The sequence below is a fragment of the Kryptolebias marmoratus genome, linkage group LG23 (genome assembly GCF_001649575.2).
Source record: "Kryptolebias marmoratus isolate JLee-2015 linkage group LG23, ASM164957v2, whole genome shotgun sequence".
NCBI lineage: Eukaryota > Metazoa > Chordata > Actinopteri > Cyprinodontiformes > Rivulidae > Kryptolebias > Kryptolebias marmoratus.
Genome location: NC_051452.1, coordinates 5,307,277 through 5,324,534, shown reverse-complemented (window position 1 = coordinate 5,324,534; position 17,258 = coordinate 5,307,277). Strand labels below are relative to the sequence as shown.

General features: G+C 44.7%; 2 protein-coding genes and 1 long non-coding RNA gene across 4 annotated transcripts in view; 1 reads left to right on the top strand and 2 right to left on the bottom strand.

Annotated features, from left to right (window-relative positions):
* LOC108249306 (aryl hydrocarbon receptor) overlaps positions 1-7,479 on the bottom strand; it is a 17,926-nt gene extending 10,447 nt beyond the window's left edge. Inside the window, exons 1-3 of the mRNA XM_037973980.1 lie at positions 7,113-7,479; positions 5,764-5,951; positions 2,528-2,649 (exon numbers count right to left, since the gene is read on the bottom strand). Of these exons, the coding sequence (XP_037829908.1) occupies positions 2,528-2,649; positions 5,764-5,951; positions 7,113-7,153 (351 nt within the window). The 5' untranslated portion in view covers positions 7,154-7,479. The remainder of the gene's footprint in view (positions 1-2,527; positions 2,650-5,763; positions 5,952-7,112) is intronic.
* A 914-nt stretch (positions 7,480-8,393) lies between these two features.
* The window catches only part of ahr2 (aryl hydrocarbon receptor 2), a 56,115-nt gene continuing 47,250 nt past the window's right edge, over positions 8,394-17,258 (bottom strand). For both annotated transcript variants that reach the window (XM_017438602.3, XM_017438603.3), the window contains 7 exons: positions 14,864-14,978; positions 14,470-14,609; positions 14,183-14,385; positions 13,948-14,057; positions 13,667-13,808; positions 12,054-13,593; positions 8,394-11,229 (listed from right to left, as the gene is read on the bottom strand). In XM_017438602.3, the coding sequence (XP_017294091.1) occupies positions 11,143-11,229; positions 12,054-13,593; positions 13,667-13,808; positions 13,948-14,057; positions 14,183-14,385; positions 14,470-14,609; positions 14,864-14,978 (2,337 nt within the window). In that variant the 3' untranslated portion in view covers positions 8,394-11,142. The remainder of the gene's footprint in view (positions 11,230-12,053; positions 13,594-13,666; positions 13,809-13,947; positions 14,058-14,182; positions 14,386-14,469; positions 14,610-14,863; positions 14,979-17,258) is intronic.
* The window catches only part of LOC119616747, a 14,418-nt gene continuing 8,294 nt past the window's right edge, over positions 11,135-17,258 (top strand). The window contains exons 1-2 of the long non-coding RNA XR_005232760.1: positions 11,135-11,269; positions 14,140-14,423. This is a non-coding gene — a long non-coding RNA (uncharacterized LOC119616747). The remainder of the gene's footprint in view (positions 11,270-14,139; positions 14,424-17,258) is intronic.

Sequence of the window (17,258 nt, the reverse complement as noted above, 5' to 3'; positions counted from 1 at the left end):
GGGAATGGAAAGAATTGACCGGGTTTTAAAGTGCAGAGGATAATTGTGGTAAGTGGATTCAGGTGTATGGGAGCAATCAAGGACAGGTGGAGATGGGCGTGGCAGGGGAACTGAAAGAGGGTGACTGGGGAGAAGTGAATACTGAACAGGAACTGAAACAGGAAAAACCCAAACTGAAAACAACAACAAGAATAAATAAAGAAAACAAAACCGAAAACACAAAAAATCCCAAATCCTCACATGAGAGGGGCTTTGACAAGCAACTGCTTTTACCAGGATTTTTGATAGAAATGGTAGGTTAGATATACAGAAGGACACGGGTTATTAAACTAGTTGGGATCTGAACCAGATTCAAAAGGATAAGAGTAGAGCTGAAATGAGATCTTGTGCCAGGAAGTATTCAAAACAAAACTGAAAAACTGGCTTTTAAGAAAATATTGCAAATATTGATTCTTCAGATTTTGGTTGAGCAGACATCCCTCAAGGTCAAAGGTCACACAACCTGAATAAAAAGTTAGAAGGTCGTGTAAAGGCCTGTTCTGAAGGTTTTAGACACTCAAGAAATCAGGCAAAAGAGACACCACCGTAGAGTTAAAAACAGAGAGGGAGCACTCGTCACGTGATCCTGTGACTTAATGGACAGTCACCGCCATTTTGAAAACAGGAATCTGTCGTCTTGTTGTAGCAGCATGCCTGAGTTGTGTGCGTTTTATAACTGCACCAATAAACGCTAAAAAGCGTCTGAGATATCCTTCCATAGATAAGTAACCCTACCATATACAATTTGTGATAATTTAGTCAATTTATCAACAAAAACTACCTTTAAAACATTTCGACACATGGTAAGTCTACTTTGTTCACACTGACACTTTCTGGCTTTGCTTTTTATGCAAGAGATGTATAATGTGTCTGTCTTAATCACCATATTTATGTGATTAGATGCTGTTTCATGCCTAAGATATAATTTGAATATAGAACTAGAGAAGTTGCATTTCCTGCGAAAATGCAGTGTGAATGCTTTTTTTGCTGAATGATTTTGCTGAAAGNGGAGGATGAGGGATGAGTAACACCTCCATCATCATCATCTTCCTCCAGCCTCGGGGCTTCGTGAGGAGGTGATGACACCGCATCCCGGCGCTCCGAGAGAGAGACGAGGAGGAGGAGGAGGAGGAGGAGGAGGAGGAGGAGGAGGAGGAGGATGAGGGATGAGTAACACCTCCATCATCATCATCTTCCTCCAGCCTCGGGGCTTCGTGAGGAGGTGATGACACCGCATCCCGGCGCTCCGAAGAGCCGCGGTGACATCCTGCCAGCATCCGGCTGATGAGGAAGATGATGTTTACGACTCTTCATCTGATCAGACACGCGCACTAATGCAGTCATCCTCGTCTCCTCCGGAGCACTTCTCTGTCAGGAAGAAAGGAGCTCAGGAAGGTTTCTGTGAGCTGCTCAGGGTCTGACAGAAAGTCTGTTTTTAGGAAATAAAAGAAATATTACATTTATCTGTTTACAGTTTAAAGCTTTCTGTCAACAACAGAATCATAAAACATCTTTAATCATGTCTTTTATCAGACATCTGTTGAGTTTAAAAATGGAATAAAATCATCTTAGATGGAAAATTAAAAGGTTTTTAACCTTAACTCATAAGCAGCAGATTAATAAAGTTGTTTTATTTGTTTTTTGAATCAGTCTGTTGGTGTTTGGGTTCATGGACGTCTGACACGTTATCTCCTGCAGATCAGAGAGAAGCCGACCTTCAGAGAGCCAGATAACCGACAGTAAAACAGCTGACCTTTGACCCTGCTGGAGGTGTTTACAGGTTGTTGCTTCATGTCCGGTCTTGTTTTATTTAGGTTACAGTTTGGTTTCTGTCTCTGACTCTTCTGACCAACACGTCTTCTTGTAGTGACTGTTTGTCAGGATCTTCGTTTAAAACTCTGGATTTATTTTTTACTCGTTGAGCAACGTGTCTGAAGCGGCGCTGGACACGTGCACGGCTGTTAACGAACGAGCGCCGGCTCTGGAGCGGGAGTACGACCTGAGCAGAACCCTGTGAGGTCCAGAGAAGCCAGAACTAATCATGTGACCTGGTTCTGATGTCCAAAACATGAACGATATTAAAACAGGCTGAGTTGAGTTAGTTCTGAAACAACCAGGAGTTTAATCCTAAAACAGAACGCAGGTTTGAGCTTTAAAAACCTGAACTGTCCAACACACACACACACACACACACACACACACACACACACACACACACACTGAGAGGCAGCTCTGGTTCTGATGAACAGAACCTACAGAAACACCTTAAATAAAGTCAATAATAAATGTCTCGGCCGGCTCGGTTTTATTCACGGGTCTGTTTCTGAGAAGAAATGGCGGCTGCAGCTCTGGACCTTCGTCTGGGATCAATCAGGACCGGGTCCAGGTCTCTCTGTGTCTCAGGACCAGTTCTAACCCCCGGCTCGTCTGATCTGGTCCTCCATCAGACCTGAGGACACTCCCGGTTCTGAAGGAACTGAGCGGGTACCTGAAGCAGCAGCTCCCCCTCAGGGATCCGCCCGTCTGCAGCTCCCGAGGTCCCGCCGGCGCCGCCGTTGTCGTGGTTACTGCTCTTGTTTACCCTGTTGGGAGGCTGGTTCTTTAACGCCACTGCAGAAACACAGAGAGGAGGCGGGTTAGGGCCGACCGGGTCAAACACAGAACCGTTTACGTCCGTCTGTGAAGCCCCAGCAGCGCAGAAACTAAACGTTTTAAACTTTTCTGCTTTTTTACAGGAAGAGCTGAGATCTCTGAGGCCTGCAGACGTTTCAGTGTTGGTTCTGTGTTCCACTGGCTCCAGGAGAGTTCCCTCCTCTTCCAGATCGAACCGTTGGGTCATTCAGAACCAGAACTTCTCTGTTAGTGATTTCATCTCCTGGAGAGCACACGAAGCAGCTAAATGTTGGACGTTTGGGTCGTATTTATGAGCAAACAGTAACAGTTTCACACCCTACAGGTAAAAAACGCAAACTAATGGGTATAAAACACCAACAAAATGAGTTAAAAACACCAACAGATTAGGTTAAGTGTACAACAAATCCCACTGTTAAACTTGTAAAACACGTTCTGTTCATAAGAACAAACAGAAATGTCTGATTTTATTTTTTACAGCCATGTTTAACACATTTAATGCCCACTAATATGAGTCGACTGACATATTTCTGTGAGAAAACTGCATGATTATGATTTAATACGATGCTTTTCACAGACATGTTTGATGGAAATTACCAATAAAGTCTGAAAGCTGTCGGTTTTGTTTCAGAGCAAGAAAAGACCTGCAGGTTTCCAACGGATGGTTCACAATAAAAAAAAAAAAAGATTTTTGTTCTTACGGTTTATTAAAATAGCAGATATTATGGAATAAAAATGAGCCTGAGGCAGAAACAGTTTTATCATAAAGACGCCTCCTTTAGGTAAATATGAGTTTTAACGCAGCGAAGAAGAATGCCTCGTTTTTCTGCTGATTCTTTCTGAATGAAATAAAACCGACGGGCATCTCGGCGACCTTTGACCCCACAGACAAAAACTCGGAGGCCGGCGGCGTCTTTGAGGAAGGAACCAAGGAGGGGAGACGTTAATGGAGCAGGAAGTCTGACCCACTTTCACCGCAGGGATCAATAAGAGGATCCTGTCAGTTCTGCACAAACTGGAAGATTTCTGGTTTTATCCAAACATGCAGAGCTGCAGACTGAAGAGCTCTGCCTCACTTACAGAGGTTTATGTTTTTATTTTGACCGAACCTTCTTCCTCTGAGCGTCAAACAGATGCATTTATGGTGAATTATGTAAATTATTTCCAGCCTGTGAGCCGTTTTCTGTCTGAGCTGCAGACAAACTCTGCTGGAGACTCGGAGACGTCAAAAAATTAAAAAATAAATAAAAAAAGCATCTCTGAGTATCAATAATTCAGAGCGGGAAGAAGCAGCAGAATTTAACGGCCTGACGTCACGAGCGGATGAAGCTGCCCGAGGCAGCCGTGACGAGGAGGGGAAGGGACGTGTGTTGGTCCAACGGAGGGGGACGAGGACGCCAACATCCAATAAAAACATCACAACAGACGCAGCTCAGCAGGAGCGCAGCAGAAGAGCGGCCATTTTCTGGCACGTTACAATTAAAGTCGAGGTTTGCTCATAAATACGTGAGCCGCAGCTCAGCGGGCCACGAAAGCAGCTGTTTGTTGTCGACCTGAGTAATCCGCCGGCTCCTCCCACCTCCGTCCATCAGGACGAGGGGCTCCGATGAATTTTTCAGAGTGTCGGCGAGGAGGGGGAGCAGCTCCTGAGCCGAACAAAGAGTCCCGTCCTCAGGTCTCAGCCCTGCAGGAGGCTGACGGGGAAAACTCTGATTTAAACGACTGATGGAGAAGAGTCTCAGAGGCCGAGGAGAAACGCCTGAAACGTCTCTCCTTCTCGGCGCCGTGGACGTCCACAGTTACTGTATTCTTTCAACTTCCTGTTTTCAGGGTCAGCTCCCATCAGGACGCTGTCGTCCAGCTCTGACCCGTCCCAGGTGTCTCCGACATTAACAGCGGCACGATCTTTATTTAATATACTTTGATTTTTCTTCAAACTGCCCCTCGGAGATAAATAAAGTGAGCCGAACTAGATTAAAAACTTTAATTTGTACAAATAAAGTTGATTCTGTTCGTCTGAAGCAACAATCTGTTCGTTTGAAGCGAAGTTCAGGAAGGAAAAATGTTTCCTTTTTTTGTTATTTTTGTTATTTTAAACCTGAAACCAGCGTCTATCAGTCGGTCAGTCCAGTGTTTAATTCAACATATCTGTCCATTTTAAACACAATCTTTTCAGGTTTATGTACGATGAGGATTATCCCTCCCCGTGTTTTTATTCTTTCATCTCATCGCCACGGTAACGGTCCCGTCTCCTCAGACCCGGGACACGAGGCGGCGTCTGATGGCCGCCGGCGGGAACTCGACCTACAGAACCGTTCTGCTCTGTCAGGATGCTACAACGAGAACGGGTCGCACAGAGTTCAGACGCTTAGAGGTTCTGGTTCTGGTTCTGGTTCTGCAGAGACAGGAAGTGGTCTTATAACTCCTAAATGACCTCCAAAGGCTGTTAGCAAAATATCCCATGAACCAATAAACAGATTTTAATGAAACTTTCAGGGAATAATCATTTAATGCACATCTACGACTCATTCACTTTTGGATTTAGTCTAATTTAAAATGGCCGCCACAGCTATTCAGCACCAACCAACACAAAATTGTCTAAAACCTGACGTCGCTGAACACGATCCAACATGGCGGCGTTTTCCAGGTTTGACCAAAATGGCTGCAACAGAAGAAGATCTTAAAACTCCGACAGTTAGAGCACGCCTGCTTAACTCGAACCCATCTGCTGCGTCTGACCGCCCGATAAACCCCGCCCCCCTGACCCTGACCAACCGGACCTGCAGAAACTCATCCTGACCAGGACCAGGACCTGGACCTGGACCTGGACCTGGACCTGGACCTGGACCAGGACCAGGACCTGGACCTGAGGTCAAACAGATGTTTTCACACAAATAAATAAAGTAAAACGATCTCAGGTCGATTCTTTCCTTCATTTAAACTCATTTATTCGTCTTCGTCCCACTGATGCTGCGGAGACGTTTTTACTCCATCACTCGCTCTTTTATTTCACGTTTCGCTGTTTTTCCTCCGTCTCCGAGCCGGTCTGAGCAGAAACTAAATGAACCTGAACCGTCTGAGTCCTGCTCCCACCTGAGAAGAAGCTCTTGGTCCGGAGGAAGCTGACGCTCAGCCTCAGGATGGACAGTTTGTCCAGGCTGGACAGGACGTCCTTGGGGAAGGGCAGCAGGCCGGCGAGGCGGTCCAGCTCCGAGTTGAGGCGGTCGCGGTGCCGTTTGGACGGGTTGGACTTGGTACCTTCTGTAGGGGTGGGTTTAACTCTGTGAATGAAGACGACACAGAGTCTGTTGGAGGAAACTCACCAACATCTGATTTATCTTCTTTACAGAACATCAAGATGAACAGAAACAACACAGACCGTTAATCTGATCACATCTTCTGCTGATGGGGAGATATTTTAAATCTGATTGAACTGTTTTTATCCACAGGAAGACATAAAACGACAAGAGAGGGATTTTAAAAAACTACAAACGCATTAAAACAAATGACAAAAGACAATAAAACAACAGGAAATGTCAACAAAAATGTAAACAATAATCTACAGAGACAGAACAGATCCACGTAAACTACCACAAAGACGGCAAAAAACTACAGATAAAACTACAACCAGATAAAACTACAAACAGATAAAACTACAACCAGATAAAACTACAACCAGATAAAAACTACAACCAGATCAAACTACAGCGCAGGTAATTACATTAAAACTCTTATTGAATGTAAGGAGGATGACTCTCAGCTACTACCCCACCTACTTATAGCTCAATATCTGTAAAACTGACTGAGCTGTAGGTCAGTTAGCTGTGGTGGCCATCTTGAATTGAGCCCAGACCTTAATGACATCCAGTTTCATTAAAATCTGCCCACTGGCTCATGAGATATTTTGCTAACAGGTCTGGCACAAAACACCAGCCCTCAGAGTGCTGGGGATGACTCCCAGCTACTACCACACCAGATGTTAGCCTAATATCTGTCAAACTGATGAAGTTATGTCTGCCAAAACCCAGGAGATAAACATCTACAGATAAATATTTACAACCAAACTAAAATGAACAACAACAACAAAAATAAAATAACCAGACAAATGAAACGGTGTAATAAACACAAAACAACTGTTCCCAGGCCTAATAACAGATAATTACTACATTATAAACTATTAAACAATTAATCCTTAGGTAATTATTAGTTAATCATTAGTTAATTAAGAACTCTATTTGTCAGATTCGGGTCAGTTCCCGCCGCCGTCCACAGGGGGCGCTCTCCTAAACCCATCAGAGTTAATCTGTTTAAACTGAGTTAAACATTCAGGATTTAAAGAGTAAATAATATAAAAATTAAAGTTTAATTCCTCCTTTAAAAACTCTCAGTTTAATATAACAGATATATATTATAAATGAATGTTTATTCCTTTAAAAACTTACCCCCTCTGAGCCGGTTTTCTCCGTTTCCGTCCAGCGTACATCTTTTTATTTATTAATCAGTTTTCACAGCAACAAAAAACCCGGTCCAGAACCTCCAGAACCTCCAGAACCAGCCAACATTTCCTCTCCGCGCCCTAAAGGTCGAACATCCCGGACCGATACCGTCGGACCCGGTCCAGTCGGACGATAAAACCAAGTTCAGCGATGAAAACGGTTCTGCCCGCCGCGGTTCGACCCGGTCCAAACGAGACAAACCCCCGCAGAGAGACCCGGATGAAGGCTCACATCCTGGGGGAGCCCGGTCCGAACGAAGCTGCTGAGGTCCGGTTCTCCTCCCTGTCCGGATCTTGTTGCGCGCGCGCCCGCTGCCAGGGACCTGATTTAGGGGCGCGCGCACGCAGCGGGTCAGAGGTGACGTCAGAGGCCAGATAACGGAGCGAGGTCGTTTTCAGCGACAGAAAGGCTGTTTTAAAGACTCCAAGGTTAATTTATTGTTTTTAAACTGTGTTTGCTCCACACTGACCCAGTTTTCAGTGAAATAAATAAGTTAAAACAGTTTTATTTTATTTTATTTATTTTGTTAAAGACCATTTCTGCGATTCAACAGCGACGTTGCTGCCACCTCGTGGACAAAACAAACCATTACACCGAACAAAATCACAACTTGAAACTCATTTTATTAAAAATATTTTAAATATTTATATAGATTAGTATTTTTATTATTAACACCACTTTTTGATTTACAGGGCTCAGACACATTTTTCATCTAAAAATTTAAACTTAAATTCAAAGTCAAACTTACAAAATCAAATTTCCAGATTTCCCACTCATTTTTTTTACTTTTAAATATAAAAACATCTCTAAATTTGACAGACTTTTCTACAGTGAGGTGGCTTTTTTCATATGTATGTATCTGACATTTTTTTATGCAATGACTAAATAAAAACACAACAAAAACACTTTAAAATGTGTTGTTTCCGTTGACGTTACATCAAGTTTCACTCTTTTTACCACTTTTTTCATCAAGAGTGTCGCCCATTAATGAAATTGAGAGGTGTATGAGCGTGAACGTGCCTGTGGTTTGTAGGTAAATACGTTAAAACCCAGGATAACAACTTAGACTGCTGTAGATGAAGAAGCAGTTGTTCTGGAAACAGATATTTCCAGACTCTTTTCTGTATCCAGATCTGGAAATCCCTAAAATCCACCTCCAGACGTTTCCAGACTATATTTAAGGTTTGAAACAACCGGTTATAAGGTGTAAAGAAACTTGTTTTCCACTGCAGTGATCAGATCACCTTTAATATGGAGGCGTTGGACAGACTCAGACACTCAGATACACAATTAAAGTCAAATATTGAGCAGATTCACAGGTTACATATCAGCGCTGTGCAGAAAATATACAAAATAACAGAGGCGTGAGTCTAGTTAAAATACACAAAATGTGACATATAACTCAGAGGACAGTGACAAATATATATGTATGTACATTTACAGCCACACAGATACTGCATCATGAAGGCTTTGCCTCCAGAAGGATGAAAATAAAGATAAAATATTAACTACGGATGATTTTTATCACGTAGAAGCAAAAAACAACAAATGATTACATTTCCAGTTGGAAAATACTTTGTGAAAAAGGCACAGAGTGGAAGAAGTAAAGATATTTCTCCTCCAAACATGAGGAAAGTTTTTAAGTTTATTTCTAATTTTCTGCTGAATCTGTGCAACAAAATGGTTTTAAAATTCAATTTTTATTTATTTTACATCAACTTTTGGATCAGTTTTAGGAGTATGCAAAAACAGAAAAAAACTCTGATTTTTACTTTGCTGTTTATAAACAGTTCAGACTCTGTTTCACTAATCGCGGGTTTTGGATGTTTCTCATAAAGTTTTATAAAACCTTTCTGAGCAGAAAAAAAATCAGAGCCAAAGTTTGTTTAAAGCCGGTTTTACTACATTTCCCAGAATCCTCTCCTCACAGGAGAGAGCAGATTGTAGAAAACTGTTGCTTCAGATGAAATAAAAACGTGTTTTTTCTGCCTCGTTTAATCTGAACTAAAAGGCTAAAATGTTTGAAACGTTCGTCTGAAAACCTGAATGTGACAGAGAAGAAGATTGTTTTTACTTTAAAAGGCAGATAATTGCTTTAATTCATAATCTCCATCTTCTACAACACGTCCTCCTCCCTTTGGTATCCTCGGCTTTGGTTCGTTTGCATCTAAAACCTGCAGGAAACGGTTTCCATGGAAACAGGTCAATCTGAGTTTCTTTACCACGTGTAAATAATAGCTGCCTTAAACTGTTTTACTTCTGTGCGTTTTCTTTATTGGACGGGTTACAGAGGAAGAAATGTTCATAAAATAAACTATGTCGTATAAATCTTTAAATCTAGTGGGTTATTCTTCAAAAAAAAGGGTGCTAAAATCCTAATTTGTGCTAATTTGGGATTAAAAAGCGCCTCCAGGAATCTGAAGATCCGTGTTTCTGTGCTTTGGCAAATCAAAGACTTAAACTTTAAGTCTTAAAGTGATGAGAATCTGAAGGTCGGGCTCCGTGAAGTTTGGTCTTTATTCAAAGATTTTCTGTCCCTTTTAAAGATGTGTCAGTTTAAGGCACCGTCCGGGTTCAACACAAGACAAGAAGAAGCAAAGCGTCTGGCTCAGTGATGAAGCTTTAAAAATATACAAACAAGCAGCTGTTTTCACTGAATCCTCTCGAGTTTCCAGCTGTTAGCAGGGCCGCCGCCGCCGCTCTGTTGTGCGTGTTTCATTTTGTTTTTCATTTAAATTATTTTTAAACCCTGTCAGCGAAGCAAATCTCCTCCTCCTCCGGGGCAGAAAGGAGTTGAAATGAACTCAATCGAGACGCGAATAACAACAGTGAGACCTTTACTCCTTCTGAGCGTTCAGAACAGGAAACTGAGCGATGAGAAGTGTGCGCCGAGGAGGACGCCGCCGGCTCGACGGCGGGCTCTCAGAGCTCGTCTTTAGTTTCGATTACAGGACAGTTAGCCATCGTCCTCGAGGTTTGTCTTTCTGTAACTGCAGGAGCTGAAAACTGGTTAAAGTGCAGTTCCACTGATTCATTCAGGAGGATAAACAACCTGCTAGAAGCTAAACTTTTAGTTTGTTGTTAAAGAAAGCTCTGAATTTTAAAAAACACAACAAATAAATCCAACAGGAGGTCAGACTTTACCACTTTGGTTCAAATGAGCCGTTAACTGATCATTTTAGACGTTAAATAAAGTGAGTTTTATTAAATTTAAACTTTTTTGGTGATTAAAGAAGAAATAAATGCTTGTTTTTAAATAAACTCAGGTCTATTCTATACTTTAGAATATTTTTTTACATTAATATGAAACAAAATTTTATTCATGTCAGGTCACCATCTGACTGCTGTAGAATAATGAGGAGGACCAATCAGGAGCCTCAAAGGTGCGTTTGTCCAATCGTTAGGCTCCACCCACCCGACCAGGACGTTAACAATGGCGTTAAAACCAGCTGACACTCCGTTAGCTGATATCTTTGGGGTTTAAATCTTTTTAAATAAAGTATTTTTCTATGTTTTACCACCTCCTGTTGGTGAAGAAAATTTTTATTTTGATCAAACTAACAAAAACACCACGTTTATCCGTGTTTTTCTGTAAAACCAACAAACTGGATCGTTTGTTTTCGAGTCCTCCGCCTGTAGGGGACAGCGATGAGCGGACTCCAATCATTAATTTAATTTACTGTTTTTAATAAATCGGTCAAAGATTTGGTTCAAGCGTTTAAACAAACGCTGATGTCCAAATGTCCCCAGCAGGGGGCGCCCACCCCGCTGCTGATGAAGTGCACTTGTCTTTGTTTTTGTTTTCAGAGGGGGTGGAGCTCCGATAAATCCCCCAAACTTCCTCCCGATCTTCTTCCTGTTCTGACGGCTCCTCCTGGACCCGAAGCCAAACCTGAACCTTTGCAGCGCCTCCGTCTGTTCTTCAGTCTATTCCGCTGTCTCTCACAGGAGTCTCTCCGTTTCAGTCCCTGACGTTCTATTTGTTCTCCGTCAGGCAGGGGTTCCCGTTGGGCAGCGAGGAGAACGGGAACCCTCCGTTGGCGACCAGGGGATGGTTCTCCATCTGAGGGAGAACAAATAGAGTCAACCACAGAGCACATCAGGTAAATGTTCATGTTCAGCAGGTAAATAAACAGCTTCTTCTAATAAATTAAACGCAGAATATCTTTTAAAATCAATGATATAAAGTAGAAGTAAAAAGGTGCGTGCAGGAAAATTATTTAACCAGTAAATCAATTGTTTTGTGAGAAACTACAGAAAAAAATCCATTTTCTGAAGCTAAAAACTTTAAAAAACAACTTTAATTTAACAACAGCCCCTTAATGTTACCTACAGCTTCACATTCCAGGAAATATTTTGTTTGCTCCAAAAACCTTCAGCAGAATAATAAAACTTGTATATAATGGATTTATAGAATACACAGTAATGTAAAATCGATTTAGTCTGATAGATTTCAGTTGGTGTAAAAGTGGTGGAGTCACACAACAAATTAAAATAATCATTATGAGATGATGTCGGTGTGAGACCTGCGATACTCTGAGTGATTCTTTTTATTTCCCATCAGCTCTGACATCTTAAATTATTTATTAAAACATTAATATTTGGTGCCAGGGTATCGACTCTTAAATTAGATGAAGAGTATTTCAATATTTTGTCCCATCAGTGCTGTACGTGTCTTTGTTTGGTCTGGTTTTTTGTTAATAATTTAAGCTGATTTTGTGTCTTAAACTAATATTGTTACATTATAAATGATATAAAACATCCTGGAGGATCTGATGTTCTGTCTTCACCATAAAAACCAAAAACAATCCCGATCAGACTCATAAGGAACCATGTTTTTATCATTTAAAAGGTGAAACACTGAGTTTCTGAAAGAAAAGTTCTGACCTGGTTCTGTTCACTGAAGTGTAGAAACTGCGGCGGCGGCGGTACCAGCAGGCAGTTCGGGTTCAGACCAGCATCCACCTGGTACGACAGCGGCGCCTCTTTGGGATTGGGGAACGCCGCCACAGTGCCTCCTCCAGGAAGAGCCTGGTAGAAGCAGGAGGTCTTGGAGGGGATCTGGCCACTGTTGTGGTTCAGTCGGGCCGGGTTCTGCTGGACTCTGTTCGGCAGCAGCGCAGCAGAGCTGTTCCTGAACATACAGTCCTTCTGGTCAGGAAAGTCGGGGGTCCTAAAGGTGACGGGGTCTGCGGGGTGTGTTTGGAACCCTGGTATCTGGGAGAGGGGGGGTCCTGAGACCAGCGGCCTCGGCCTCTGGGGCTGCAGAGGGAAGCAGCCGAACGAGGAAGAATCTGCTGGAAAACTGGGTTTCGTTGAAATATTTGGGGGGAATGATTCTCGGAAGGGGGCGGCTCGGTTGGGGTTGTCCCACTGGTTACCTTGAAAGACAAAGACTGAATTTAACGGTCCTCCGGTGTTCTGGTTCTGGACGGGAAACCTCTGTGTTGGTGGAGCCATTTGGTTGGTCTGGACTTGATCGGATGAGGTTTGTCTGAGTGGGACGGGTCCAAGCTGTCCGTCGGTTAGATTGACATTAAAAGTCCTCTGTTGAGTCTGTGATTGGCGGCACGAAGGGTTAAAGGTCACCGGAGCTGCGAGGTTCCCGGAGCTGCCCATCTGAAGAGACCCTGGGAGGGACTGCTGAGGTGACGGGCCGTTAAAGCCAGAACTCATCTGAGGGAAGTCCATGTGGCTCAGCTTCATGGCTCCCAGGACAGGAAGGGACTGTTCTCCGTTCGGTGTCGGCTGCTTCTGGGACTGAAGGGGCCAGCCGAAGTTCTGCTGCCCAGCTTGGTCGGGAGTTGGGTTTTGAAGGTCTACATTTGGGACGCAGACTGGGTGGTGGTCCGGTTGCTCTGCCACCTGGAGGCCGCCCTCCTTCTGGAGCTGCTCCTCCACGTAGAGCAGGATGTCGCTGCTGAGGATGTCATTCAGGTCCTCGCTGAACTCGCTGGCGGTGAAGTCCATCCCCATCAGGGAGCTCTCCCAGCTCTTCAGCTCCTCAGGACTCACGTCCACCGTCTCAATCAGGTCCGTCTCCCCGAAGATCTGCTGCAGGCATGCAATCATGTCCTGCGCCGTGGAGTCCATCTTCAACAAGGGGCCTCCGGCGGGGGGTTTGGGCGTGACGTCCTGGGGGATGCTGACCGTGGCGTGCGTGTCCTGGAACGCCACGTCGCTCAGGGTGTTGATGTTGTTGGGGGAGGTGTGCTTGCAGTACGCAGACTGGTCCTGACTCAGCAGACAGCCCAGTAAGGAGTTCGGACTCACCGAGTCTGAGTCGATCTTCCTCTGCTTGGGGGTGGAGCACGAGTCGGAGATGTCCAGGGTCGGCAGCTGGTCGTACAGCATCGCCTCTCCGGTGGCGAAGCTGAACGGCAGCTGCAGCTGCCGGAGGCGAAGCTGCTCCTCCCCTTCTTCATTTCTGGGGAGGAACGGACGGGTCGTTTCAGAACCAGAACCAGGAGCAACCAATCAGTAAAACCTGTGAGACTCACGTCAGAGCTCTCTGCCGGGCCACGATGAACTCAGGTCTGTGGTCTTTGAAGACCAGCCGGGCGTTGGACTGGACCCAAACCCACCTCCGGTCTTTGGTCAGCAGCCTGAAGAAGGTGAAGCCACTTTCTCCGGTCTTCATCACTGAGAGATGAGAAGAAATCTGATTCAAACTCCTGGACTGACTTTTTATTTCAGTAACAATAACTTTGAAATAAATCTGTTTACAGTGAGAGCAGAAAACAGTTCAGATGGCAGCATTCTGAATAATAAACAAACGTACTTCGGAGGTGTTTGTCGGCGCAGTACATCATGTCTGCAGCGTGGATGAAGCTGTAGCCCGAACCTTTCATACAGATCTCCACCTCGTTGTAACCCAGAACCACCTTCCCTCTGCGGGCAGAAACATCACGAGTCATTCAATGATTTCGGTTCATTAATTCAGTCGTTCCTGTTCGTCTCTCGGTCTCTCCAGGACAGGTTTGCTTGAACTGAGCGGAGGTGAGAGCAGCGTGTACCTGCCGTCGATGCCCATCGGGGTGAAGTCCAGCTTGTGTTTGGTCTGGAAGATGAGGGTCTTGGTGCGGATCTCCAGGATGGACGGCTGCTGCAGAGGCGTGGCGATGCAGAACAGAGCGAGCTGCGGAGGAACCAACGTCCCGTCCTCCGACACCCGGTTCTGACCGTGGAGGAACTTCAGGCGGCCGTGGAAGTTCAGGGTCTGAAGACGAACAAACGGGCTTCAGAGGACCTGACCAGGTAAGTGTGTGTGTGTGTGTGTGTGTGTGTGTGTGTGTGTTTTTACCAGGAAGCCCGAGGAGTTGTCCAACAGGCAGCGGAAACGACAGCAGAAGCTTCTCTCCAGGAAGGAGGAGTTCTCTGGAGGTATGTCCTGGAGGTCATAGGTCACCACTTTACTGCTGACCTCAGAGCTGTTCTGCTCACCTGCAGAGACGATCGCAGAGGCTGTTTAAATATTGTTCAAAGAGCTCATGAAGTGGACACAGAGTCAGCTGCAGGTTTTTACCCAGAAGCACCAACTAAAAGTGAAGAAGAGCAAATTAAATCTGTAGAGAACAGATGTGACAAAGATGAGCCAAACAAGGAGAGAGCGGTGTTAAATAAAAACAAACTAACAACAACAATAAAAACCTGCAGAATGACTCGAACAGAAAGAAAAGGCGGCGCTGAAGTCTTACTGGGACTCTCGGACTCGTCGGCGTTCGGGTTGAAGGAGAAGTGAAGCTGCCGTCTGAAGAGCGCCCGGTCGTCTGCGTGGATCAACTCGAACACGCTCTGATGGACGACGTCCGACTGGAGGACAAACACAGGACAGAGTCTTCATCTCGTCTCTGCTCTCCTGCATGTGTGGTTATTTAGTGTTTACTGAGCCGTTTATTGTAAATAACAGAATAAACCACCGAGCTGCTGTAACTGATGCAGCAGAAATCAAACAAAGAATCACAACTGGAAAAGGCTCTCTGCTCTCAGTGTGGCGCCCCCTGGTGTTTGGATTCACTTTGTTTACATGAAGCCCATTCAACAAATATTACATCCATCTTCAGCTACTAAGAGGAGTCTGAGGGTCAGAGGACAAACCCGTTGGACTGAGGGGCAGAGGACGGACCCAGTGGTCTGAGGGTCAGAGGACAGACCTGTTGGACGAAGGGTCAGAGGACGGACCTGTTGGATGAAGGGTCAGAGGACGGACCTGTCGGTCTGAGGGTCAGAGGACGGACCTGTCGGTCTGAGGGTCAGAGGACGGACCTGTCGGTCTGAGGGTCAGAGGNGGAATGGAGTTAATGAGCTGAACGTTTTGATAAATGAATGGTTGAAGTAGCTGAAAAAATGCAGAAGGAGATAGGTGCCGAAAAACGTACGGAATAGGGAAAGAATAATAAGAAAGAGAAACAGGAAAACAATTGTGTGAATGCTTAATAGCATTCGCACAATAAAGAGAAACAGGAAAACAATTGTGTGAATGCTTAATAGCATTCACACAATTAAATAGCACACATCCTGATTTCCCTGAAATCTGGATCCTACAACAGACTGTTGTGTTGATTTTTATTGTCAAGCATGTTTTACTTTTACACTAGTATTCTTACTATAGTTTATAAAGACATGATGTTGAAATCATGACTTGCAGGCCTGTATGTTGACAATCCATCATTTCAATCCACATCCTCCTAACTTCAGCTTCCCTGCTGACTTCTGGCTCTCCTTTGTCATGTTCGGGTTTTATTGTGTTCATTTCATGATGTTACACCAGTTTGTTGAATTTTACAACGATCTAGTGTACAGCTTTGACATGTTTGCTACTTGACTCTAGTGCGAACGACAATTAAAAACTCAGAGCTCAGGGATCACAGGTAAATGAGATGTAATTGCTTTCTTTCTCAGCAGCAGAACCAGGAGGAGATTAGAGGACAGGTGGAGGTGACCAGTCGGCGTCCGAGCTGATGGGAAGAGGTGAGAGGTTAAGTGGGGAACTTAGAGGGATCAATATTGTTGGAGAGAAGTAGCTGGATCTTACTTTAGATGGGGGAATGGTGTTTCCAGGAGGGCGAGTCAATCCACGAAGCTGAGGTTGGCTGTGAGCGATTCAGGGAGGTGGTTTTCCTGTAAGCATCTCCAGGCTTTTTGGACGAGTGCAGCAGATCTTTGGAAGGTGGACAGGCAGGGAAGCAGCAGAGGAAATCCAGAACAGGATAAACCAGGAGGAAAACGACAGACAAACACAGGCACAGGATCTCTGGAGAAGAGGACAAAAGGCAATAGGAACTAGAACAAGATTTTCTAACCACTATATCACCATGCTGCCACACCCTAGTGTTCACAGATTAGCTTTTGTTTCAGACATTGTTTTACCTGAGAGTTAAAGACTCTAAAATCAGTGAACAGTTTATTGTTATTTGTCACAGCTCCATCTGTTTCTGCCACGCCTCTTGCCACAGTCACGTAACTTTCCACAGTCCCACAGTTCAAGCCACACCCATGTTGCCATGCCCACGCAATCAGCTTCATCTGTCTCACCTGTTCCTGTCACCATAAATACCCACAGCTCCTAGATCACAGTGCCAGATTATTGAAAGCCTAACCGCAAGTAAATGTCCAGCGTACTTCTCATGTTCATGCCTGATCTTGACCCTTGCCTGTTTCCTGACCATCGTCTCCTGCCTGATACTGCTCTGGATTCTGATCTCCCGTTACCGACCTTGCTTCGTTCATCTGGACCTCGCCCTTTGGATTCTCCCTGTCTGGTTTTGGCTTCGGAACTCTGACCTACTGGTAACGACCTCACGCCTGGACTTGGACTTTCCCTCTCGTCTCAGCCCCTTTCAGACCAGCCGGTCTGCAACACTAAACCAAGCTAGAGTGGACTTACCAGTTCCGGTCCCGCCACTAGCCGATCACGTGAGTGAGACGATCATAGACTTTGTGTCACAGCTCCGTCTGTTCATGCCACACCTCTTGCCTCTAGTCATGCCACAGCCACGTAACTTCCACTCCCAGATCCAAGCCACACCCATGTACCATGCCCATGTAATCATTGTCATTCGTTTCACCTGTTCAAGCCAGTATATATACTCA